A 26592-nucleotide genomic window follows, 5' to 3' on the forward strand; every position below is an offset into this window, starting at 1 on the left:
TGGTCTGAAGTAGCACAATAAAAACAGAGTCCAGCAGCACCTTTAAAACCAACAAAGATTTATTCAAGGCATGAGCTTTCGAGTGCAAAGGTATACAAGAGATGACCCAAAAGGTATTGGTTTAGGCTCCGTCTCCCCTTGTTGGCCAACACTCTGTTGTTGTTATCTTTAATAAAGCTGTGGCCTCTTTGCCAATAAAAATTCTGGTTTGAGTGTCATCCTTAGCTAACTTCATGCCTGCAAATCAATGGGTTGTTGCTTTAGTAAATTGCAAGTTAATTTATAATGCACTCCAGTAGCTCAAAAATATACTGATATAAACATTTCAAAATATCTACAGCTCTATTTAAATGTTAAAGGCAGATAATTACCATCACCTTAATTTTTTAATCATTGCAATCATGCATGTTTCTCTTGTCTGCAAGTTTATTGTACATACGCAGAATTAAAAGGTAAAGGTAAAGGTATCCCCTGTGCAAGCACCGAGTCATGTCTGACTCTTGGGGTGACGCCCTCTAGCGTCTTCATGGCAGACTCAATACGGGGTGGTTTGCCAGTGCCTTCCCCAGTCATTACCGTTTACCCCCCAGCAAGCTGGGTACTCATTTTACCGACCTCGGAAGGATGGAAGGCTGAGTCAACCTTGAGCCGGTTGGGATTGAACTCCCAGCCTCATGGGCAAAGCTTTCAGACGGCTGCCTTACCACTCTGTGCCACAAGAGGCTCTTTACGCAGAATTAGGCGTCATGAAATTCTCAACTTCCTTTTTAAAAAACAACGTGTATAAAAGGTGTATAAAAAACAAGGTGTACAAATAAGTTTGAAAAGATTCAAATGCTTGGAAAAATTTCAAGAATCAGATGAGAATTTAGTATTGATTTCCATGGACTGAGATTTCAGTGTTTTACACTACAGAATATTTTACCCTCGGTTGAATCCAGACTAAATTGACAACTTCCACCAGTTTCAGGGCTGCCTTCTGCCATTCCTTGGGCATGCCTGGAAGGCAGGACAGTTCTGTTCTCCTGATGAAAAATTTAGACTGGATTCAACTGCCCCCACACTAAACAGGTTCAGAATATCACAATCAAAAGAAGAATATAATATAGAAGAACTTATTTTTCTACCCTCCTTTTTACTACTCAAAGGAGTTCCAAAGTGGCTTACAAACACATCCTTCCTCTTCCCACAACAGATCCCCTGAGAGAATCAAACCCAGTTCTCCAGATTAGAGTACACTGTTCTTAATCACTAAACCATGCTGTTGTATAGGGGTTATATAAGTAATAAAATATAGAGTAAAATATAATATAGAGTATAATATAGAGTAATATAATATAGTAATATAATATAGATGTGAGTATACTTCAATTACATAATATATGCAAACCAGATCATTTTGTGATACAAAAATGTGGATTTTTCTTTTAAGCAAATGTATACTTGATCATGTCATGAGTTGCAATGAGCAGAAGGGTTGGTGTTTCTTTTTTTACTTTACTCCCTTCAAACTTCCATTATCATGAAGCTGCACCAAAACTGGAAGAACCATTCCTTTCCTTAATGCCCCAGTGACAGATCAAGGACAAGCGAAATGGTCTCCTGATAAATACAATATTCTAACAGTACAAGCAAACCTATGTAGGAACACAAAATAGCCCAGAGAAGGATTTAGAGTACTATGGTGATGTTTCCATTTCAATCCTGAATTAACTCACATGACCCTTTCCCAAGAAGGAATTTGAGGAATTTCCCTTGTGTCCTGAAGGGCAACTGATTGAATACAGTCTCCTTTCTCCAGTTGCCTCTGAAACAAACTGAAATGCATACCTGGGCATACCAGAGCAATCCACACAGTTATTCATCTCAAGATTCAAGTGGATGTAGCCGTTTTACACTACAGAATATGGAATGCAGGACAGTTCTGTTCTCCTGATTAAAAATTTAGCCGTTTTGGTCTGAAGCAGCACAACTAAATTTGAGCCCAATGGCACCTTTAAGACCAACAAAGATTTACTCAAGGTGTGAGCTTTCCTAGGTTTAACTATACATAATCCTTGCATGCTCTCTGCATCCACCGTGTGCCTTGCCAGTTCCATGCATGGCACACAATTCCCAGGCACATGGGTACATGATATGGATTGGGGCCATAGTGCTTGGAAAGAAAGGACTTAAGCCTCCTCTGGTGCAATCCCACCTTTCTGCAATAATTTTAAAAAGCCCTGGTCTGCCCTGCAGTGCAGTGAAACACTGTGAAGCCAATACAATACAATACCTTTATTGGCATAAAGCAGATAAGCAGGATAAACAAAGTTAGTCAGGATACGTCAGACAGTTTAAATTGTGAAGCCAACCGGGTCATTTTTAGCCCCCTCTGGACCACCATAGGATGGGGATTGGATTCTCCCGCATTCCTCTAACCCAGGGCAACTGAGGGCCCAATGCACAGCAGGCTTGGGAGGAGGCCAGCCCAGAAACTGGAAACTGTGTCATGTGGAAACAGGGATTAGCTCCACTTCCATAGGAGTGCCCTCTTGGCCTTTTCCACCAGTGTGGAATTGGCCTCTGTGTTGCAAATGAAGCAAATCAGAGAATTGTAACAATGTGGCTGCAGCTTTTGTTACTCTTGTGAGTCAATTGCCAATTCATGAGCCACTGCCATATTGACTCCAGTAATGTAATGGCAGCCATAGAACAAAATGGCAACCAGTTCTCTGCATTCTAAGGTCTATGGACAAAACAAGAGTGTAATTATGTGCATTCATGGCAGGGCTTGGGCCGAAAATACTGAAGCCTTCTCTACAAAGGGATAGCATTCCTTAGCTACTTTTACTAAGAAAGATTCTCATTTGCACCAAGATTTTCTTTTTCATCTTTCTCACATTATAGTAAGATGTAAATGTCAGTAAGTTCGAGGAATGATTGTGTTTCCCTTGAGAAAAAAGCTTGGCTTCCATTCTTAGGCGATGAAGGGAGTTTTCCTTCCATTTTTTTTTCCTGTGGGAAGATTTGAACTTCCTGAAGGAATGCGGCAACCTCTTCCACACTGAGTGGGCTAAGAATGTGAAGGAGGATGAAAAATGTTTTTGGACAGGAGCAGAAAGCAAACGGATTGATCTCAGCAAGAAAAACGAGATCCCAAATAAAACAGCTGATGTTGGGCTGATGGCCACTGAAAGTGCCTCACTAAGGTGAAGAGGGCAAACATCTGACCTGCTTTCAAACTGACAGGAATGTGCTGAGCTGGCTATTCCCCAAACAGCCTGCCCCAGAGAACCCTCCATGTTCCTTTGGGAGGCTCAACGATTTATCCTTTTGCAAAACCAGCTGTAACCCACTGCATGGCACTACCTCTGCAGCCTCCTAGCCAATGGAATGGCCCTTTCCGAATACCTCAAAAAAGTCTCATGGCTGAGTCTAAATACAAACATTAGAGACTGCCGAGATTGTTGTGGGAATTGTTCAGTGTTTCTCACTCTATGAAGAGCAGTGTTCATATGGTTCCAACGGCTCCCATTGATTTATTTTGGTGCAATTTTGAGGTCAATCTTCACCTACTTATTGGGACATAAAAAGGAGACTGCTCTGTCATGCTCCTCCAGTTGTTAGGTAAACTAATTAAAAAGTAAAGGTAAAGGTATCCCCTGTGCAAGCATCGAGTCACGTCTGACCCTTGGGGTGATGCTCTCCAGCGTTTTCATGGCAGACTCAATACAGGGTGGTTTGCCAGTGCCTTCCCCAGTCATTACCATTTTACCTCCCAGCAGCAATCTGGGTACTCATTTTACCAACCTCGGAAGGATGGAAGGCTGAGTCAACCTTGAGCTGGCTCCTGGGATCGAACTCCCAGCCTCATGGGCAGAGCTTTCAGACAGCATTTCGGCTGCTTATCACTGCGCCACAAGGGATTCTTAATTTAAAAGTACAGCACTGCAAACCTCTACGGACCCTGAGAAAAACTGCAATTTAGATCTGAGATAAAATAGGAAAAAATCCTGGGTACTAGTTAAAATTAAATTCCAAGTGCTTGTCTACGTAAACGCTATTTAATTTAAAATAATTTTGCTGACAGTTATTTGTAAGTAAGCGTACATAAAAGCTTCACTTTAGGTATAAGGGCCTGATTCTTTTTTAATTAATGCAGAATCTTCATTGCATACTCAGAAAACTGAGATCCTTCTACCCCAATGATACACAAAATTCAAACAAATGACATATTTACTTGGATGGAACTTTTCTTTAGCTTTTTAAAGAGGAACAAACTTTGGTTCAGTTTAAAGAAGGATTATATTTTTTTGTTTTTCAGTTCTTTTTCTGGCGTTTTCCTAATCCTATGACAATACTGTGAAAAAAACCCTTCACAAATGTATTCAGAGTAAATTAAATTGCCAAATGCCTCAGCCCAATGTCAAAGCTGTACAAAAATATATAATCTGGATTTAAATAGCAAAAATCTGGGTACTTCACAACTCCCGGGACCTGTTTCAAACAGCCTAGATACATTCTTTCACATGAGGGGACACCAACTTTTCTCACAGCTTTTTAAATATTCAACAATGCACACCAGTTCTGTGGAATGTTATACTGACATCTATCTGTGAAAAATGTGAGGGGCACATAATAATGCTTCTCTGAATCTGTTTTTAGAAATCAGTAATTCCATCTTTATTACAACCCACAAGCCATACCAAAAAGAGCAATGCTAATTAATTAAGCACCTAACAATTATAACTGTACATATAAAATTCAACATAGTACATCAGAATGAGACCGTTTGAGCAGGGGTGGTCAAACTGTGGCCCTCCAGATGTTCGTGGACTATAATTCCCATGAACCCCTACCAGCTGGCAGGGGCTCATGGGAACTGTAGTCCATGGACACCTGTAGTCCATGGACATCTGTAGTCCATGGACATCTGACCACCCCTGTGTTAGAGGTCATCAGGATAGATATTAGCCTGTGTTTTCATAGCAGAGGACAGAAGTTCAATTATTTGGACAGTGATTCTTAGGTCACCTCCAGCCAATAATTTTTTAAGTTTCTTAAGCTCAGAAAACATTTTTTTAAAAAGCAAACAAGTTCTAGTAAAATCCAGGAATGCTACAGTGAAATAACATGACACAGTGTTTTCAGAAAACACATGGGTCAAGCAAGGTGTTTTTGTGTGTGTGTGAGTTCCATTCTTTGGGGCAACAATATACCTGTGTAAAATTAATAGTTTTATTGTTTACCTAGGGTACTTTTTTATTTACTGAATGAAAACTAAGTGACTATATCTTAAGTCTTAAGAGAAGAAAGTTGCAGAGCTATTTCTCTATTGAATTCTACCCCCAAAAATTCATCCTGTGCAAAAACAGGATGAAATGACACTCCAGGACATTTGTAAATAAAATTAATGACAAATAGAATGCCTCCTTCAAAACACATAGCATCAGATCTTCAGGCCTGTTTCCATAATTGCAAATGGATAAGAACAGTGATGTTAAGTGATTAGTTCAATCAAGGCCTCTTAATAGCAGCATTATTCATTATCAGTTAAGTGCTTATAAGGAGTTAGTATGGAAAGTAGCTGAATAAGAATATTTAAATCTTGGAACATGTCAGGAAAAGGGGAGGAGGAGGAGAGAAAGCATAGAAAAAGGAAACATTAAGCTGCTTTATAATGAGGGACAAACTAAATCTTACTGTTTTTAAAGAGTTGGTGACACAGCAGCTGAAGATAATGGCTTTAAAAAAAGGAGAGACCAAATGTGATCTGAACAGTGAAGTCTGTACATATAAAACATTTATCTGGCGTGTAGTCTGCTCATTGTCCACTGGGGAAAGTGCTTTTTAAGTTGGTGAATCCACTTTTTGGGATTCACCAACTTGCGCTTAAAAATGGTGCATATAGCAAGTAGTTTGCTGGACAGACGCGGGAGGTTGGTGATGTCATGCGGAGTGCCCAGAATATATCATCTGCGGGGGATGAGTATGACACTAAATTTATGCCATGCGGAAAGGCCCTCAGTGAAGAAAGTTGAATTCTGTGGGTCGGGTGCCCCGTTTCAACACATCCATGCTCCACCAGCCAGTGAGGTGCAGGTTACTTTAGCTGATGTGATCTTCCAGCCCTCCGCAAGGGTAGAGTAATGAGAAGCATGCTGTCTTTTTAAACTATAGAACTGCAGCTTTAGACATGCAAAACATGAGCTCTTGTGCTATTTACACAGTTGCATAAACTATGTGTGGTAGCATTCCTAGTAGGGAGGCTTTGTACTAAACGCCAAGCGGAAAGCTGCTTCTGCTTTTGAGACTTATTCTATATCATGTTTCCCTTCCTCATGTTTCCCTTCTCACCATCAGCAGCAGCTGGATCAGTTGCCCTATCACGTAACACCACCGGCATCACTTCATTAAACTGGATTCTTGTTCTCAGCCACTCGAGGGTCCTACTTCCTGAATCTTATCTTCACTGCAATCCAGGAACCTTCTTGTTATGAGATTTGATTGGCAGGAACATAGAATTATGCCAAACATCTGCAGAACTATGTCGATTTCAAAAACTGTGCCAGTTCTATGTTACCTTCATTTTGCTACTGAAATATAGTGCAGCATGTCCGCGTTCACTTTTACCTTTAAAAAACAGCAACAATAAAACCCTTTGTTCTCTATAATGCTTGACTGAAAAGGCTGTCGGGTCTCGTGACATCCTGTTATTACTTCAGTTCAACAGATTTAGCATGGATTTAATAGACAGTTGAATGCATCCAGCGACTGGGATGCCTGAGAAGATTCTTAAAAATCCTTTTCTTTCACCATAAGAGACATATTTTTAAATGGGAATAACATCTCTCCCCCCGCCCCCCCAGCCCCTGTTTTCATGTTGTCCCCACTGGATTCCAGGGAAGACCAGGTACTCAAACAAAAACCAAAACGTACTCCAAGCCGTTCTACTCTCATGTAGTTATTCCATTTGTAGGACATAGAAGAAGCAGCGGAACAAAGCTTCCCCCTTGGACTCAAACGTCGTCCATGGAGGTCAGGCAAAAAAGTATTTTTCAAAACATTCTAAAATTGATGAGCCAATTCTTCCGATTCATCCGGATTAGGGGTGGGCGCTTTGGCATGGTTCGGCCGCCTTGGCCCAGAGGGGAGGGGTGGCACCGGCGTCGGCTGCCTTGGGCTTTGGTGATCACGGAGGCAGCCAAACTGTGCAGAAGAGCTCACCCCTAATCTAGATTATACGATGATGCCGAAAGCTACACATAGTTCAGTTGAAGTAATACTTACGTAGCCTCAATAGCTTTGACCCAGTACAAAAACATATATTTAGAAGAAAACCTATGTTCAACATCTTGCTGAGCCAAAAAAAACCAGCCATCTCAGCAAGGAGATATCAGAGTAGTACTGGCATAATTTTCTACTTCCTGGCTGATTAGAGGTCATAATTCCCAAAAACCTGTTTCTATCTCTTCTCCTTTTGGAGCTCTGAGTCCATAATGTTGACCCCCCCCCCATTCACACTGCAAGTGACAGAAATACACACAAGACCAGGGGTAGTCAAACTGCAGCCCTCCAGATGTCCATGGACTACAATTCCCAGGAGCCCCTGCCAGCTTTTGCTGGCAGGGGCTCCTGGGAATTGTAGTCCATGGACATCTGGAGGGCTGCAGTTTGACTACCCCTGCATAAGACCATTGGGTGATCTTTCAGCCTTCCCTAATCAACCATGCTGCTTACAATGCAAGTCCAAGCCTTAACACAGTACATGAGAAATCCTGGCTCTTTCAATAAAACGCTGTAACACTGTAAATCACTCAGGGAACCGAACAATTGGAAAACAGCTAATTAACATTCTTTTCCAGTTCATTCTTGATTACTGGGGGAGAAAAAGGTTGCATAAAAAGGGATTTAGAGGCATTCTTCCTATCACGACAACTAACGCTGCCTGAATGACTACATTCCATCTTCTCTCTTACTGAAGCGTTCCGAGGGAAGTCAAGAGTTTCAAAGGTTGTTTTGCAATCCTTAAAAATGACAAGTCCTCTTAGGTCTTGAAAAAAGTATAGCTGCTTAATACAAGGATTGCTCTAAAAGGTGGGTTAGGCAAGCAAGAACTTTTAAGGTCCATCCTGATGTCATACTGCAGGGGTAGTCAAACTGTGGCCCTCCAGATGTCAATGGACTACAATTCCCATGACTACAATTCTCATGGGGATTGTAGTCCATGGACATCTGGAGGGCCGCAGTTTGACTACCCCTGTCATACTGGAACAGACCTCCAGTGTATCTTTTTATTGAGCAATTGCAGCCTAGCCCTCCCACCTGCTGCCATTTGGATGAGGACTGTGGGATGAAGGAGGGTGTTTCCTGACCTCAAAAGCCCCTCCCTTGCCACCTGCCTGCATGGGTTGCTTATACTGCAAATAACAGCTCTAGGCCAGGAAAGCAGCATATCTGGATGGAAACCTCTGGTCCTTGTCCAAGTTGGGGTGAAGGGGCCCCACTGTTGTTAACTGGCAATTAGAAACACTCCATAGATTTGTCTACAATATTGTTGAGCTTGACTTCTAGACGAGGCCTAAAGGAACAGTTTTCTGACTTGGGAGGGGAAGTGGTTGTGTGAACAGGGATGCACACAAATCTGCATTTAAACGTATGTTTAAATGTATAGTTTTTGAAACATAGAAATTATCTGTCTGGGCCAGCCTTGTAACTATCCTGGGTCTAGCACAAACAGTGTTCAGGTAACAGGCTTGTAGAAAGGTGGTTTTTGTTCCCTGCTTTTTACTCTCAAAGGAATCTCAAAGCGACTTAAAATCACCTTCCCTTCCTCTCCCCCCATGAGGTAAGTGGAGCTCAGAAAACTCTGAGAGTTTAAAGTGCATGTTATTATTAAAGGTACATTTTGGTGTCCAATTCCATTACTGGGTAGGGTTTCCCCCCTTCTTTGTTGTTGCTTCGGGTATACAGTTAGCACTGGACCAAGTGTTCCACTTACTTTGGACAGATTCCAAATTTACAGGGTGCTGAAAATATCACCATCCAAATTCAACCAAGAACAAAATTGTTGCTGTGCCAAGAAAGAGCAGTAGTCAAATGTGACCAGAATTTCTCAAGTAGAAATCAGAAGTTCTTTTGTATTTTGCCAAATGTAGAAGTACATAAAGACTTTGCCATTCAGTACAGTCAGAATGAATTGAACACATTTTATATCATACCTTTCTTTTAATGCCTTTTTACTAATACATGGTTGGATCCAGACTATGTTTTTTGCTAATTGAAGGTTCTTCCACTTCTTCTTCGGCCTTCCTTTGCAATCCACTGTCCTCCCTGAGGGGCTACTCCGGGGAGAACAGGGGATCTTTGGGAATGGCATGGGGACAAATCAGGGTCCTGCCAACAGGAAGAGGAAACTGACAGAGATTAACCCTCCCCTCTTCCATTTGCAGACATTTTAGTCTAGAACCAACTAAATAATTTTTAAATATCCCTAAATACTTCCATGAAGATCAGCCACTGCTAAAAGAAAGAAAACACTCATTTGAACAGTTTCTAAGATGAAAATTGATTTCTATTATTTCTGATTTACTGTACGCTTTTCTTAAACTCAGAGATTGTACTATGAGTGGTGACTCATATTATCAGCAAAGAGGCTAATCAGGTCCCATCTGAAGATATTCTATAGTGCCTAAAGTATAAACTGGATCTCATCAAAGAAGATGGCCTGTACAGGTCTGACATAAATCAGCCGGAATATCCTATGATGTCAACAACAGATGTTTGTGAACAACTAATATGTACTGTTGAAAAACAGAAGCAATCCTTCCCCCTCTGGGTGCAACTCCCTCTGTAAGGTGGGAGAATACATTTCCTGAGTCGGTTTGCATCTTTAGATGTTAAATTATTCCCTTGTCCAGGCTTGTAGAGAACACAGTTCAAATTTACTCCCAGGGGGAGCTCGCTTTCTTGGAATCCTTCCAGTTGTTTAAACATATGTACAAACACTTTGCTCTCACTATAGAAGTTTGTGGTGACTGTTTTATTTAACAAGTGACCTTTCAACGTGGAAATCTGCTTTTGGGGTAAACGAAGGATGTATTACAAAATATTAGTATGTTATTCAAACTCTAATCAGCTATTTCTTTTTTTTTCTTAGAAGAGTATGCTTTTCTCTGGCATGTTTTCTCTAGCACTATCAAAGGTGCTTTCCTTTCCTTACCCAAGGTGGTCAATATTTTCTTCCTTTTATATTTTTATTTAAACCTCTGGCATCAAATGATATAATTGGGTTCTGTTTATTTTCAAAGATAAGTACAGGGGCGTGTCTTTAAAAGTTGGATTTTCTAATTGGCCTTGGTCAAAATAACTCAACATCTGATAATCTCTCTCCATTAGAGCTGCTATCACATCTACATATTTATTAACTATAGAAAAATTTAAACACCCCCAATCCATGCCCTTCCCATAAACAATTCCCAGCACGTAATGAGTTCAGACCCAAAACTCAACATTTTAAATAAGAAACATGACTGAAGTCAAGATTACATGTACATTGACCACCATTCAGCTGCAATTCCTGCAAGATGGTAGACAGAAAAGCCCAAATATGTGCTCTGTAGCATTCAAAGATAAAACTCTGATGCCAAAGTACCATTCTAAAGGTAAGACTACTACTGGCTCAAGATGAACTATGGAGATGCTGATACAGAGGGGTCATATTGTGTAGCAACTCCATGTGTCATCAGAAATAACGTGGAAATCACTTGATATGATTCTTTTATTTAATCATGTATGAACTTAGTAATGTATCATTTTTAGAACTCTGAATAATGAATTTTTTCTACTACAGGAAGTACTTCATTCCTTAGACTCCTTAACCGACCAAGCCAATAAATCAAGAAATCTGGATCTGAGCCCTCTATCTTCTTTACCTGCAATAATGAGATTAATGCAACTTCTCCCAATTTTCTAGATCCTTCACTTTAATTCTGAACTTTCTTTTCAGTCTGCTGGAAAATCTGTACCTCCTCTTGCAGGATATGACTGAGCTCCACGAACGTATGAGCGAAAGTAGTTGTCTCCATAAGCAAAGCACTTATTTCATTAAGCTGTACATGAATGGAATTTAAGAGGGCTGTCAGTTGTGAAATATCACTTCCTAGATTTCTTCAGTCCTTTTTATGCTGACAATTTTCTTTGGTCTGTGAATTAATTTGCACTGCCTTTCAGGGTTTCAGCTGGGAAAAAGAGTTAAGGTTTTCGGCTGTGGCAGGGGCTCATGGGAATTGTAGTCCATGGACATCTGGAGGGCCACAGTGTGACTACCCCTGATATAGAACTGAAACAAAGGTGAAAGGAAGGGGTGGGTAGGGCCATTGGATTATATATATTAATTATTAGGTTAATAATATATCAGGACTGTAACTTTTAAACGGTATGTACTCTTAAATCTATGCTTTATATTTTCCATTTTTTAAAATAACTGTAGTATATAAGTAGCATTTTTTCTTTTTTTCTGTATTTTCTAAATGAAGAAGAAGTGCTAGCCTTGCATTTTGGGGGCTGGTCTGGTCTCCAAACCATCAAAATTTGCCACTGATTTATGATCTCTATCTACCTCAACGTTTCTCAGCTGTAAAAAACGAAGATCACACATTCTACTCTGTTGATGGTCCGAGAATATTGCTCAGAAAAAAAAACTAAGTCAGGAATTTTTAGCTTCTGCCTGATTTAATTCCATAACGTAAAGGTTTCCTACACCCAGAACAGGTGACATTATATTAACCAACTGGCTGCGCTGTTCCATGGGAACCGCTGTGTACACTGTGGAGGTCCATCATTGAAGCCACATACTTGAAAACACACCTCATTTTTTATTTCCACATTATAAAGTTCACTGACAAGATAAGAGCTTTCATTGTAGCCAAACATCGAGAGTTGTGTGAGAGTTACAGCAGAACAAAAGATCAAAACTGGCATGAATGGGGGTCCCTTGCCAGCATTGCAAGGCTTGGACTTGATCTATTATCAGCACTTTGAAACGGGGAGCTAATAATTTAAGTCAGATTCTTTTTTCCCTGCTCATTCAGGATGGAGAGATCTGTGGGAACTAGGTGAAGATGCAACAGGCACTGAATAAGCAAGATGGTCAAAAATATTTTATTGGGAATTTAGGCTAGCTACTCAACAAGCAGGAATATAATTGAGAAATGGAGGATTTTAACAGTGGACACTGCTGGAACAGTACACTGACAGTCTTGCTTTTGCATTTTTCCCAAAAATAAGTACTTTGAAAAATTGCTTGTCCTAAGTATTTTTTTTTGGGGGGGGGGACTATTATTGCTACTTTGTCGTTGAGTTCAGCAAAGGATTCTCGCAACACTGACACACAACTGGTCAAGCATCAATAGAAGTCTGTTGTCTTACACCATTTCAAAAATGGAGCCAAAGAGATATTTGCAGAATTGCTTGTGAATTTCATACATTCGAGATCTTGTATCATTTTCCCTTCACCCATTTCTTCCACTTTTCTGTCCCCTTTAGCAACTTTACTCAAAGTTGCAGAATGCTGTGAGGTAGTTTTCTTTCCTGATTAGCAGGGCCCTCACGGAGAATGATGGGATAAGCACTCATTTTCTTAGCAGCTCTTTTACTCCTCTCCATCAAGTTTGAAATTACTTTTGAACAAATGACCTTCCTATTTTTAACCAGTCTGCTTTCAATGAATTCCTGCAGCCGTCATTAGACAATGAGCTTTCAGAAATGCATCTCTCTGTTATTCCTGGACAAGAAAGTTGATCAGGGCAGTTCGAGGAGACAAGAAGGATTTTGTAATAGTCCGGCCTTGGAGGTGTTCAGACCCCAGCTTACTCTGAACGACCAGTTCACGAACTACTTTTGCATCTCGGGAGACTTCCAGAGGCACGCTAACTTTACCACAGGGTTTGTTATTGACCTGGAAAAGATTGAGAAGAGAGTAAAAAATGGGCATTTTACAAAAGGGCCATCACTTGCTCCCCCCTAACGCAATTACTCAACAAAAGAGTTCACGAATACATGAACCAAAAAAAGATATTTTAAATTGCCATTCAGATGAATAAGCTGCTGTTAAATTTCATTTTAACCTTTCCTACTCCTTTCATTGTCACTGCATGTTACCATGGGTACAACCTAACCATTAAAATGCGAATAAGCACAGTCTGCCAACGAGGCTGCAACAGCAACTGTCCAGGAAAGCTACATGTTGTTAGCCAAGATTGAGGGGCTGAGACGAATGTGGGGGCTACAGCTCAGAATGCCAATTTACTTGTGATGTTTTCTGAATGCAAAATTTAGAACCCATATTTTGCCTCTTTATCTTGACTTGTCTGGAGCCAAGAGCTACAAGGTACACTTAGTTTGTATTAAGCCTCGAGCCCCATAATATGTGAAAAACACTTAACCCGTGATCTGATGTCAGGGTATGCATTTCCAAGTCCCAGCAAGTGATACCCAAAATGGGTGAACAAATGGCTCACCAACATAAAAAACGTGAGGTAAGCTGAACGGCCATGTTGGATGGAGGGGAGAAAGGGCCATTTTCAGCAGCAGTTCTGTGTCAAGGGTACGGTACAGCTTTGTCCTAATGAGGGTTTCTAAGAGCTTGGCGCACACTTTGTATCAAAGGAGTGGCATCACAAGTCATGGGCCAAATCAGGATATTCTATTTTGATGTAACCTTTTGGTTAGTATAAATATGGAAAAACACATCTGCCACCACAAAAGTATGCATTGGACCAAAGTGTCAAAATGAGCACCAGCATACCCATGTGAAACCCTATGTGCTAGTACAAGAGCCCATTGGCCTGGCCAGCTTGCTAAACTGAGAGCCTTCTGTCGTCTCCAATAGGAGAAAGAAGAGATGGGTTTTTTGTACCCCGCTTTTTACTACCCTCAAGGAGTCTCAAACGGCTTACGATCACCTACCCTTCCTCCCCCCACAACAGACACCCTGTGAGGTAGGGGAGGCTGAGAGAGCTCTGAGGGAACTGTGATGGCCCAGTGTTACCCAGCTGGCTGCATGTGGAGGGGGAATCAAATCCGGTTCTCCAGATTAGAGGCTGCTGCTCTTAATTGTGGCATCTCCTTCTCCTGCTACGTAACACCAGGGGCAGTCAAGGCACTTCCCTTGCTATGTGCATACTTACCAAGACCAAGACCTCCACTACCTCTGGCGGCCGACTATATTCGAGGTCCACTGTGGGCCAGGGCTGTTGCAGCACATCCATGTCCCAGCGGTGATGCGTGCATAGTTTATTCTGAATGTGAGACAAGCCTGAAACACACAACATTGGTGGCTGTACTTTTATTTTTTAATAGCTTGCTTGCTCAGTCCAAGCACAACCTCTGAGCTACTCTATCTACTGCCAACTGAAAATGCCTTGGATTTTGGATCACAGCCAAAGAGGGTGAGGACAAAGAGAACAAAATAGGTTCCCCCGTTCCCACCCCTTTCAGTAACTCAACCAGCCTAAAGGAAAAACACCAGGAGGTGCTGACGTCAAGATTTGTCCTAAAGCCCTTCTTCGAAGTAAGAGACAAGAATATTTCCAAAAGCTGACAAGTCAAACCTCACGTTGGGTTGGATCACACACTTCTGTTCTGCTCACAGATCTGTTCTCATCTAGCAGCAAAAGCCCTCCTCTGGCAGCATTTTGAAGGAAAGCCCTTTAACTAGTGGCACAGATCTGCAGGGTGGAACCCCACAGACTACTGCCAACTACTACCGTAGCCAAGTGTTTTCAGAAAGTGGGCTGGGCCAGATGGGGCTAATTAGCCACCGGAGATCTGGTATACTATGCAGACTTAAACACAAAAACATTTTTTTGGCATCACTGCCATCACAGAACAAGGATCTTTGCTCTGTGTAGGCAAGAACGTATTTTAAAACAATAGGTTCATTAAAAAAAGCATCCTGATAAACACAGCATCCATCCAAAACCGAGGCCAACCATCCAAAAACACCTGCTTCCCCCTGCCCAACACCCACTTACATGACCAAAGAATCCAACCTACCCAATGTTCCTGTTAAAATATTGTTCTGGTTGACATATTATGATTGTTATATTTGTTACAATGTTCTATGCAATCACCCTGTGATGTTCTATGTAAACTACCCAGAGCTGTATGGAAGAACAGTATAAAAATCTTAATAAATAAATAAATAAATAAATAAATAAATAAATAAATAAATAAATAAATAAATAACCTCACTACCTAATATTTTGCGCCCACCGCATTCCCAAGGTTCTCACATACTCAAAAAAAGATGTGGGCCCTTGCTCCTTGCACCTCACCATTCCAAGCAACCTGAAGGTCACTTGATCTCTTGTCTTTCGTTTGTACCTGTTGATGCCCCTAATGCCTGGATCAACCTACCAGAATATATACATCTTTCATATATTTCCCAAAACACCTCTTAAAATCTCTCTCTCTCGTTCCTTCAAGTCCCTTCTCAAAGCCCACCTTTTCTGTTTATCTTCTGGCACAAGGACCTTAGTCCTCATTGCCCACTAAGCCTAAATATTAGACAATGGAATGGTTCTTCCTTTGTTTACCTCCACCTCTCTTCCCATCCCTTTGTTGTCTCCCTTGCACAAAGTTTTGGACTTCCAAAGGATCCTCAGGAAAAGGATCTGCCTTTTCTGTAAAGAACCTGTACAGATCCATGCACCTGGATGGCATGATACAAATGATAATGAACGGTAAATATATCTAGTCATAATGGCTTATTTGCCATGCAGTCCAAGTCAATAGAATGGACAACTCTGCATAGAAATGCACTCTAAGAGACTAACTTTACAAGTCAAAGCAGATGAGTGCAGGCTGACAGTATTTTTTTTAAAAAGAGAGATAATGAGAAAAGAGAACATTCCAGCCAAAGTTAGGCAGTTCTAAATTTCACTGAACTTCCATCCCATTGAAACAAATCATGCCTAAGCTCTGTTGGATAAAAGGCAGACACACAGTTTCTGCCAGCTACAAAAATCCTTTGGACAGCTTTAATTACCCCAGAAGAGTTAAGAATCATGTGTGATTATAGTTGAGCTTCTCCACAAGCATACAATGCATATTGGCCACTCATATGGAGTAGATTTCTGTCAAAATGTATTGTGGAGAGTGAACAAAAGGCTACTTTTAACAACTGAAGACGTATTTGAAATATTTGCAAGTATATCAGTAAATAAGAAGCCTCTGAATTGCTGATTTGTTTTTTTGCTGGACTCCTTCTTCTTATGACTCTTCCACTTGTGAATGAGCTAACTTATTTCCAAGTGACCATACGTACAGTGGAAGAGGCGAAAAATCTGACATTGAGCCACTCCTTGTTTTCCTGTTTAACTGTGTGTTTTTCAGGCAGTTGCTTCAGAATCTCCACCCTATGGAATGAGTCAAATCAGTTACACACCAGAGATAATCACACGGGATAAGCAAAACTAAAACACAGTTCAGAGCTGTTTGGGGAGGAAATTTTAATACAGCAATCTAGATGTTCATTTGAGAAACAAGCTCCTGTTCCTCTTAGGACAGAACTATAGAAAAATACAGAAAGGATGCCTCCAAAGAATTATTGGAAAGGACAACGAACAAAATGAAATTTCTGCTCCTTCCTTTTCCTGTCCCAATTCACTTTTGGGGGAATTCCAAATGGAAACTGCTAAGATCAATGGAGCAGGTACTGCTCCAGCTTACAAAAATATTATAAAAGAGCATCTCAAGAGGCTGAAACCGATTAAAAAATGGCTATTTCCTAGCAGGAACCTATTAGTTAACATTTATGTCAAACTTCAGTACTGAAAATGTTTCTTTTAAAAGGTAGATTAGATCCTGCAGATTTCATTCTGGTGGCAGAGGGACTGTCCTTGGATGCAATGATCCTTCGTCTGATTCAAGAAGGGCTTCGGCACTCCCAGGAGCAAAACACATCCTGTAGCATCCAACTCAACAGGTGTTCCTGAAATTCTTCCAGTTTTATCCTTATGTACAAGTGGAATGTTAGTTAAGAAGAGCTAAGGGCTCTGATGGAACGTTCTGCAGGGCCTGCAAGACGGAGCTCTTCTGCCAGGCATTTGGTTGAGGTTGGGTTGGTGATTTGGAGTTACCATCTGTGGATCCCAACCCATCTTGTTTTAAGATCAGGCTCCTGGCCCCCATATTTTGGATACCAGCATAGGATCTGGGAGCCAACCAACAAGGTTGAGTATTAAGGGTTTTTTTAAGAGGCTGGAGACTCAAACTTTGACACCATCTGTTAGTTTGTTTGTATGGGGATTTTAGGGGTTATATTGTATTTTACTGTTTTATTGTAAACCGCCGTGAGACGGTATTCCCAAGAGCGGTGGTATATAAATTAAAGTATAAATATATAAATACATAAATAAACACAGCTTGAATGTTGTGTGCCATTTTGTATGCACCTGCTGAGCAGGACTCTTCAGCCTGTGATGGCGGACAGCAAGGACAATACACGTAGTAAGTATTCTGCATTTTGAAACGGCAGTTTTTCAGATTACAGCTTGTTAACTTGTCACCTTCATCTCAGCCCACAAAGCATAAGGAGGGACCAGATTTTTCTGCAAGCAGCTCTTTGTTCCATGGAATATGAACGAGAGGACCAAACAATGTAATACAGTTGGAGCATTAAAATAGAACAGGTGGAATTAAATTAACTTTGGCTATTCGCGAAGCTTGTCATTTGTTTTATTCTTTGGGGAAAAGACTTAAAGATTTCTTTCTTCTTGGTCTCAGCAAGCGAAATATTAAGCAGCCTGATCACATACATGAGATGGACCCATGGCCTGTTCCATTTGTAGGGTAGTAGGTGACCCAAAGACTCACTTCCATACTGCATAGCATGTGCGGTGGTGGTGGAAAGTGCCACCAAGTCACAGGTGACTTATGGTGACTCCTGGAGAGGTTCTTAAGGCAAAAGATGTTCAGAGGTGGTTTCCCATTGCTTGCCTAAGTATCATGACCCTGGTCTTCACTGGAGGTCTCCCATCCATGTACTAGGCAGGGCAAGTTCTGCTTAGCTTCCAAGATGTGTTGTGCTCTGCCTAGCAAGGGCTATCTGGATCAGGAATAACTTAGCATGTACCATTTACATGTTATTTATTTACAAGACATTTACCTCACCTTTGTGGTCCCATAGGGCAATAAAGACAGCTAAATTAAAACATACTAATCAAAATTTCACCTTGAAATCTATTGAAACCAACACACAAATCAACCATTAAAACAAATTAAAACCAAAACTTAAAGTAAGTACAGAAGATAAAAACTGGGGTGGAATGTGGGATCCTTGAGGGAATGCCGAGTGAAACAAAGAAGTCTTCACCTACTGTCAGACGGGACAGGTAGATCTCCCTGGGGAGAATTTCAGACTTTTGGTGCCATTACAATGTTTTTGTTGTTGGAGAACTGTGTTAACAGATCTGATAAGGGCAAAAGCAACGCCAAGCCAAAGGATAACTTATAAATAAAGGAAGCAAAGTCTCCACACCTTTTATTGTAATGTGGCTTTAGGGGGGCAGTTTTTACTTTTGGTTGATGGGATTTCTTATATGAATGGAACCTCCCCAGTCATGCAAGCTTATGTTTTTGTCTGAATATCTGTATTTTTTTTTAGTATAAAGTGTCAGTACGCTACTCAGATTCAAACTTATAGGAAGGAAACAGATTTCCTCATCCTGTTTGCATTTATGGACTGCCAAGTTATCAGTCTGATGAACTCAGGCTACAAGTCCTAGACGCACAAATAAACACACTCATTTTGGTGACACGTAGGCTAGAACAGGAACGGGACACAGAGAATTTACACACCAATTTTCATACTAAACAACCGGGACACAAAAAACACAAACAGGCTCTATAGTGCAGATGCACAACACACGACGAGATATAAAAATAAAGCTATATTTTCTTTATACCCCGGAAAGGTTGAGAACCACTTGGTTAGGCTAAAAGCATGTGACTGGTCCAAGCTTTCATGGCGCAGCCGTGATTCTAACCTGGTTCTTCCAGATCCTTGTCTGCCACGCTAACCATGGAACCACGCTGGCTCTTTCGAGACAGACAAATTTCACACCACAGAATATCAAAGCATCCTAAACTGGATTCAGTTACTGAGCCTTGGTTGAAACACAATATGATCTTAACCCAGAGTTTAGCTATTTGCTGTGGGGTCACAAGTATATTTGTATATGAGGAAGAGCTGCTTTTTTACAAACCTCAGTTTTCACTACTCAAATGGGTCCCAAAGCAGCATACAAATACCTTTCCTTTCCTCTCCTCACAATAGACACTCTGTGAGGTAGGTGCGGCTGAGAGAGCTCTGACAGGACTGCGACTAACCCAAGGTCACCCAGCTGACTGTATGTGGAGGACAAGTGGGGAATTAAATCCGGTTCTCTAGATTACAGTCCACCACTCTTCACCACCATACCATGTTGACTCTCAAATATGTGTTAAACTTTCCGCCCTCCATTTTATCCTCACAATAATCCTGTGAGGTAGGATGGGCCCAGAAAGCATGACTGGTCACCCACACAGCTTCATGGTGGAGTATCGAATAGAATGATTTTGCACTACCCAGAGCCAGGTTACCAGGATGGGTGGCATTAAAAATCGAATTAATTAATTAAAATGTGAGTTTTCCTAGCCTCAGTCCAGCTGCTAACTACACCACCACACTGGCTTCATGAGCAATACAGCTTTTGGAATTGGGCCTGTTAGTTCTGGATGTTTTCCTTCTAAGAAATGCATTATTTAAGGTGTGTCAACAATTAAGTAGTGGGATACAGGGAAATACAATCTATCCATGATAACAACTGCTTTAATCATACAGTCTGCCCTTCCCCGTAGGCCCAGGGGAGATAACATCAAAATTCAGCAGTGCATTCAAATAAATTACAGCCATAAAATCAATTAAATAAATTTAGAGTAAGTTTTAAAATTAAATTAGGCTTAAAAAGCCGTCTCTTCATTTTAGTCAAAATCACAATCATTCAAGAACTTGAGGATTTTCTCTGTTCTTCCTAGTAGGACAAGCAACCTGCCGACCTACGACGTCTGCTGATCATTAATAATCAGATAAGAAATACATTCTGAGAGAGGTAATGGTTTTGGCTTTGTTTCTTCAGAACTGCCTAGAGGTATGTGAAGCAACACATAAATATCACTTTAAAGAGGAATAACTTATGCTGTTTCTCTAACTGCTCTAGGAAGAAACCTGAGGGGGAGAGAGAGTGTTACAAGGCAATCAACCAGACTGAAGATCCAGATGAACCCCGAATGTGCACAATGCCTGAGCCACATCCCCTCCCAACCCCCGCTCCACTGATGTACTTGAATGTTGGGTGCACGTAGTTATGCAGTAAACCCTTCCCAGCCACAAAATACTATTAAGACAGAAACGCCATTCATCTCGAGGACAGTTCAAAGAACTTAATATGAAGCTGGCTGAACGCCAGGACATGCTTTCCTGTTTGCAACTTCTTTCAGCCAACAGGTTTTTGAAAACATGCTCATCAGAACTTCCAACTAGGGAAAGGAAATGACCAGTTAAACATAACATGGACACAACTGTAAAGCTTAACCTATTTGTGTGCCCACACAGAAAGATACAGATCTCTAATTATTTCCACAGAATGCCAAACTTCAGGTTATGTTGGCAGTCCACAGCAATATTTTTGAGGTGCTTTAAAAAAAATCCTAGATTGCTGGACACATGAGGGTTTAACAATCACCCCACCTGTACTGTTCTCTGAGTGAAAACTTTACCCCTTCCTAGGGCAGCAATTGCCCCTGTGCAGAAGGACCCCCCCCCCCCAGTCTTTGCCTATTCTCTTTCCCTACTGGAGTTAATTGCAACCTGGAGATCTTGCTTCAGTGGGGTAGGTGGTACCACAAGGAAGAGTCAGACCTCCCTTGAACAGAGCCATAGCCCCGTGTGACAGCCTATTAGAATTTAAAAAGCCATACTCAGAAATCCAATCAGGGATCTCCAATGTAATCTATAGCCTGGCTCAGAGTAACTGAGATGCATGATATTCAAAACACTGTCAGGAGAAGCAAAAGATAATTTTATTGTTAGCTCTGTTAGTTAACAAGCCAGGCAACTGAAACACAGAAAGATTAATGACCTTAATAATTTATTCTACATAAAACTACATTCTCATACTATTTCTTTATCCTGCTCCCCCTCTAACATACATACAAATGAAGACATTTATGGCATCCTATTTATATCCAACAATTCTTGCCACAAAAAGCTACTCAGTGTCACCATAAAGCATGAAGAGCTAAGGTGCTGGTTTAAGCAATGAGGGTTCCAAATCTTCTGAGGTAAATGTTACAATATGGTAGGTCTACCACAACATACTTTTTAGATAATATAAAATGACTTCTCTAAATTATACAGTTGTAAAAAAAAGGGCATCCACAAATGGCATAATTGTAATTTAACAGAGAAATAGCAGAAGATAAGCCTTTTTAAGGTCACGGGAACTTTTGTGCCTCGGTTTATATCAATAGGCCCTCTGTACCCTTCACTTGTTCTATCCTCCACTAAGTGAGGCATAAGTCCCATTATAGAACTCCATGCGATCATGGTGTTAATTAGTACAGCATAAAGTATGTGTACCACCAAGCGAACAATGGTAGCAGAGGAACAGAATGCCTTAAAAGTGCATCATGCATTTCTGCTGCTGAATCTAATTCTGTCTGGCCCTGGGAACCATAACCAAATTGCTACAACTAAGACCATGGAATAAGATGGATAACTTACAAAGCATCTTTAGGTATGCTTTTAACACCATTCTCTTCTTCTGTTGTTTGCAGTGCACTTCTAAGTTTGGCATCCAACAATCTTAGAATTAAAAAGTCATTTGGCGATTGCAATGGAGGAGGAATAGAGTTGGGCTGAATGCAGGTGTGCCAACATTAAGCTGACATGTACATGAACCTGAGCTGGTGCTGAATTCAGGCCCAGATCTTGCTCCTCCCCCTTCCTTACCACATGCATAATTCTGGTGAGGAGCTAACTCTGCTTAAGGATAGAAGAAGGGTGGTGCCTGGATAACTGGGGTTAGCATCTCTGCCCCAAATTGGAATTTTAACCTGGGTTTGTGGAGAAGAACTAACTCCACTTAATCCGTGCATTTGCATTTCTGCATTACAGGTAAATGGACTGGGAAGGGGAAAGAGAGAGAAGGATATGAGATATGACAGAGTTTGGCATCAACGCTGGTTGGAACAAAATGTTGATTTAAAGTGATACATGAATGCAGCCAGAAACAGACAGAGATCATACGACATCATGTTGGCATCTCAGCTACAAAGGTCTAATAGTTTGTTGGCCAAACAAAACATATGGTACATAATCACTGGAGACCAATGAGTGGGGGTAAGACATCTAGAGCAGGGGTAGTCAACCTGTGGTCCTCCAGATGTTCATGGACTACAATTCCCATGAGTTCATGGGAATTGTAGTCCATGGACATCTGGAGGACCACAGGTTGACTACCCCTTATCTAGAGAGACAAATTTGGGGTTTCAAGAGCCTGATGAGAACTCATATTACAATAAAGGTTTTACAACAGAAGGTTAATTGCTATTCTATGGATAGCCGCTTACTTGCATAAAACACGGCACCAATTTTTCATGGAGTCACTAACTGTGCCATGCTAAGAGATGTTACACCCTTGACATTAATGGACGCAGCAGGATGTAATCCTTGCTTCGGACTGCTCTGTAAGAGCTGCTGCATATGCTTTCCCTTTCTTGTGGCTTTAAGGCAAGGGCATTTGGTTATAATCAAAATTTTTAGTTAGGACAACAGACTTTTCCCTGGAATTATTTCCTTCACAATGGTAACAAACCCGCCACAACACTGCAAGTTACCTTTCCACATCTCGGAAGTTATATGTGGGGCCATCGGGGCAAGCATAACATAAAGAGTCGCCAAAGCATCTTCAAATTCCACACTGTGGAGGATAAGCCGTGGGGACGCTTGCTGTAACCAAGCAGAATGAGGATTTGTGAATACAGTGCTATTGATTAAGGTGAAGAAAAAATAGAGACCAGAAGTAAAAAAACACAGCAAGAGCTGTGCTCCTCAATGAAAAGCCATGTCCCACATTTATACAGTGAGATGCTCAGGCCTGTCCCAACTTTTATCTCTGTGAAACATCAAGATGAGTAGGAGTTGTGTATATACACCCACCCACCCACCCACCAACCAACCCATGGAAGTGCAGAAAACAGAGGACTTAAGTTGTCAATGAATACCGCTGAGAGTTTGGCCTTGACCGACAAAGGAAACGGGCACTCTGTAAAGTCCTCAGAAAACACTCCTGCACACAAAAGTATATAGGATTAGGGGCCTAGAACTGGATTTCACTATTTAGTACTATCTTAAGCTATAATTCCTCTGGCAAATGCAAGAGATAAGCGGGCCAAGATGGATAACCCTGGCCTGTGTTTTGTTTGGATACCCTGTCAGCATTCCATCCCTGCTTTAAATAAAGCTGGGTAATCCAATCAGTTTCAGAAAAAGGTGAAGTGCTGAAGCTGGGGAGGGGGAGGAATTCTCCAGGGTCCAAGAATGACTAGCTTTGGGCATACAAAGGCCACCCTGCCCACCCCAGTTTGTTTCCTAGGACATACTAACATCACATCCACATGTAATACTCAGAGGCAAAGGCTTTGCTTTGGAGGAACAGCCATGCCACTGTACACGGGCTAGTAAATACATAAAAATATATAATAAGGGGCACAATTACTTTGCTTGTTGCATCCTTGCATGCTCAAGGTCCCAAGTTCAGTCCTCAGTTAAAGGGCTCAAGTAGTAACCCAGAGAGGTGCTGCAAGTCTAAGTATAGAATAGACAAGCCTTTCTCTGCTGTTTTACCACTGAGAAATCCCTGAAACATTCTTCAGGCTTCAAGAAACCCCAGAAGTGGCACAATTGTGCAGAATATGGCTGGGAGGCAGAGCTGTGGACACACCCACTTGGGGCCCTTCCCTTTCCCACCCCGCTCCAGGTCCATCACTGGCCATTTTGGGAGGGGGGAGCAGGTCAATATGACCACATATGGTCATATCCTCATAGTCTGAGGAAGAGTGCTTGCACTTGAAAGCTCATGCTTTGAATACATCTTTGTTGGTCTTAAAGGTGCCAACTCTGATTTTGTTTTGTTGTGCTGCTTCAGACCAACATGGCTACCCACTTAAATCACCTGATAAATGTTTAACAAATTTTAGAACTATCTAAAAATTAATTAATCCCCACCCATTTGGGAAACCCTTCCAGGGCCATCAAGAAAACCCAGGATTTCATGAAACCCTGGTTGAGAAAGCCTGGAATAGACCAAGGGCCTGATTCTGTATAAGGCAGCATCATGTATTCATTGTGCTTTAAATATCTGGAGGATGTGACATTCACAAAGTGTTACCTGAAGACTACGTGAAACAAGCTGATTTACAAAAATAAGCATGCATTACATGCACAAAAATCTCTTTTTAGTATCATTGGCCCAGGCTGACTGTTCCGCTAGGTCCCCCAGATACCTCTTTGTCTATTTAACAACTGCCTACAAATGATTACCATCAGAAGTTTTCCTCACCAGACTTTTTCCAGTGGCACAGGATGTATGTCCACAGTTACTAGAACGGATCATTCAAAGTGAGAAAGAGAACAGATTTTCTGAAGTTTTTCTGAAACTTTTCAGTTCTAATTTTAGCTCTCAGACTTTCTGGTTTCAAAAATGGTGCAAAAGTAGATATTTTCAAGAGGTGGTGAAAACTTGTTCTACAGCACTACTGAAGTTCTCTCAGGCAGGCTTTACAGACACCAGTCTGAGAAGAATGTGAGCAGATGGCCTGAACAAAAAGGCAGCGTTATTACAGTAGCCTGAGGACATTTGCAGCTTCAGTATGTTGCTTTGACAAGCCAGGTATTCTGATGTAACCGAAAAACTGTGTCAGAATGAATATCAAGTTAAATTCACTCGGGGCAACAAGAAAATTAAGGCGTCACTTACTGCCTAATTGTTTTTTCTTACTGGAACATATATTTTAATCTATAGCCACAAAACCATATTTACAGCGTTATCAAGGGTGATGACATTATATATTTTATTAATGACCGTTAAATTGTAGTGATGCTGGACAAGCCACATGTACGTGGACTACACTTTTAAAACCTTAGAAGTGCTGTACAAACAGCTAAAGGACTGTAAAGGTTAATTTTTCACAGAAGAAACAGTGACATTCAAACAATCTGATTGGTTAGTATAAGCTGAGCAGAAAGAGACTTTAGAGCTGAATGCTGAAGAGAAGAATTCACTGGGAATTAAATCCTGACTGAATGCATACAGGAGAACTGGGGAAAGTTGGCAAGGACAAGTGGGTAGCTAGATGGAGACTCCCATTCAGCCCAAAGACAAGGGATAGAGTTTGTGAAAGGAGAATTTCTCTACCCAGTTGAACAAGGAGTTACCTCTGAAGAGACCAGAGATCCCAGGTCTGGTGTGGTTACAAACTGTTCTTGGAGACCTTAACAGTCAGTTAAAAACACAAGGCTAATACTGGTGTTTCAAGGGTTTTGGTACAAGAAAGAGTATCCTAGCCTTCTGGAAACAAAAGGAGGCAAAAATGCTCAAAGAAAGTGTACTGGAGTATTTGAAAAACTCTGGAACAAAAGGTTTTAAGTAACTGTGAATAGCTTAAGAAACTCTCATAAGCCTGAAATATAAGAACTAAAGTCTGTGCATGTACTGATTTTACCTCAGTCATCTATATTGAGTTACCTCAGGAATTTTACCCAATTTCACCTGACCTTTCTGTTGAATAAAATATTTTGTTGATTTGGAATATAAAAGCTTCTTGAGTGCGATTTAAGTGGTATAAGTTAAAGGGGGCTCCCAATCCTTCCCTCAGGTTCCAGGGTTGTGCAAACAGCCAAAATATTATACTGTGATATCAGGGTGGGACAGCCAGAATTCTTCAGGAAAGAAGAAAAACAGATTAGGGCAGCACAGGCACAGAAAGGCAAGAAAAATGGAGGAAAAATCTTGCTTCTGATGGAAGGAAGTGGACAGGGTCTCCTTAATGTAATTTTGAAAAGCTACATTAAACCAGGGGTAGTCAAACTGCGGCCCTCCAGATGTCCATGGACTACAATTCCCAGAAGCCTCCTGGGAATTGTAGTCTATGGACATCTGGAGGGCCGCAGTTTGACTACCCCTGCATTAGACTGTCTCAAAATGCAATGTGATCAAATGCTCAATTGGGAATGTGGAAACAAACATTCAGAGATCTCACTCCAAGTGTGGCAGTGACAATATATGGATTCTGCTAGTTTGGAAACATAATGCATATCAGCAGAAGGAAAAGAAAGTTTTAGAAATACTTGCATAGTATACTTACCAACATAGCATTACTGAGACCCATCAGTCGAGAAATTGCAGCATTGAACAAGTAATCTTTCAGGAAGTATTCTGTTACCTAATTACAATAAAATCAGGAGGAAAAAAAACACTGGTAAAGTAGATTACTGCATCACTG

General features: G+C 41.1%; 1 protein-coding gene across 5 annotated transcripts in view; it reads right to left on the minus strand.

The window, feature by feature from the left end:
• Positions 1 to 11838: 11838 nt before the first annotated feature.
• LARS2 (leucyl-tRNA synthetase 2, mitochondrial) overlaps positions 11839 to 26592 on the minus strand; it is a 66393-nt gene continuing 51639 nt past the window's right edge. For 4 of the 5 annotated variants that reach the window (XM_077304729.1, XM_077304728.1, XM_077304727.1 and 1 more), the window contains 4 exons: positions 26455 to 26532; positions 22927 to 23038; positions 14172 to 14299; positions 11839 to 12940 (listed from right to left, as the gene is read on the minus strand). In XM_077304729.1, the coding sequence (XP_077160844.1) occupies positions 12761 to 12940; positions 14172 to 14299; positions 22927 to 23038; positions 26455 to 26532 (498 nt within the window). In that variant the 3' untranslated portion in view covers positions 11839 to 12760. The remainder of the gene's footprint in view (positions 12941 to 14171; positions 14300 to 22926; positions 23039 to 26454; positions 26533 to 26592) is intronic. The other variant, XM_077304730.1, reaches the window with a different exon arrangement.

The sequence above is a fragment of the Paroedura picta genome, chromosome 11 (assembly GCF_049243985.1).
Source record: "Paroedura picta isolate Pp20150507F chromosome 11, Ppicta_v3.0, whole genome shotgun sequence".
NCBI lineage: Eukaryota > Metazoa > Chordata > Lepidosauria > Squamata > Gekkonidae > Paroedura > Paroedura picta.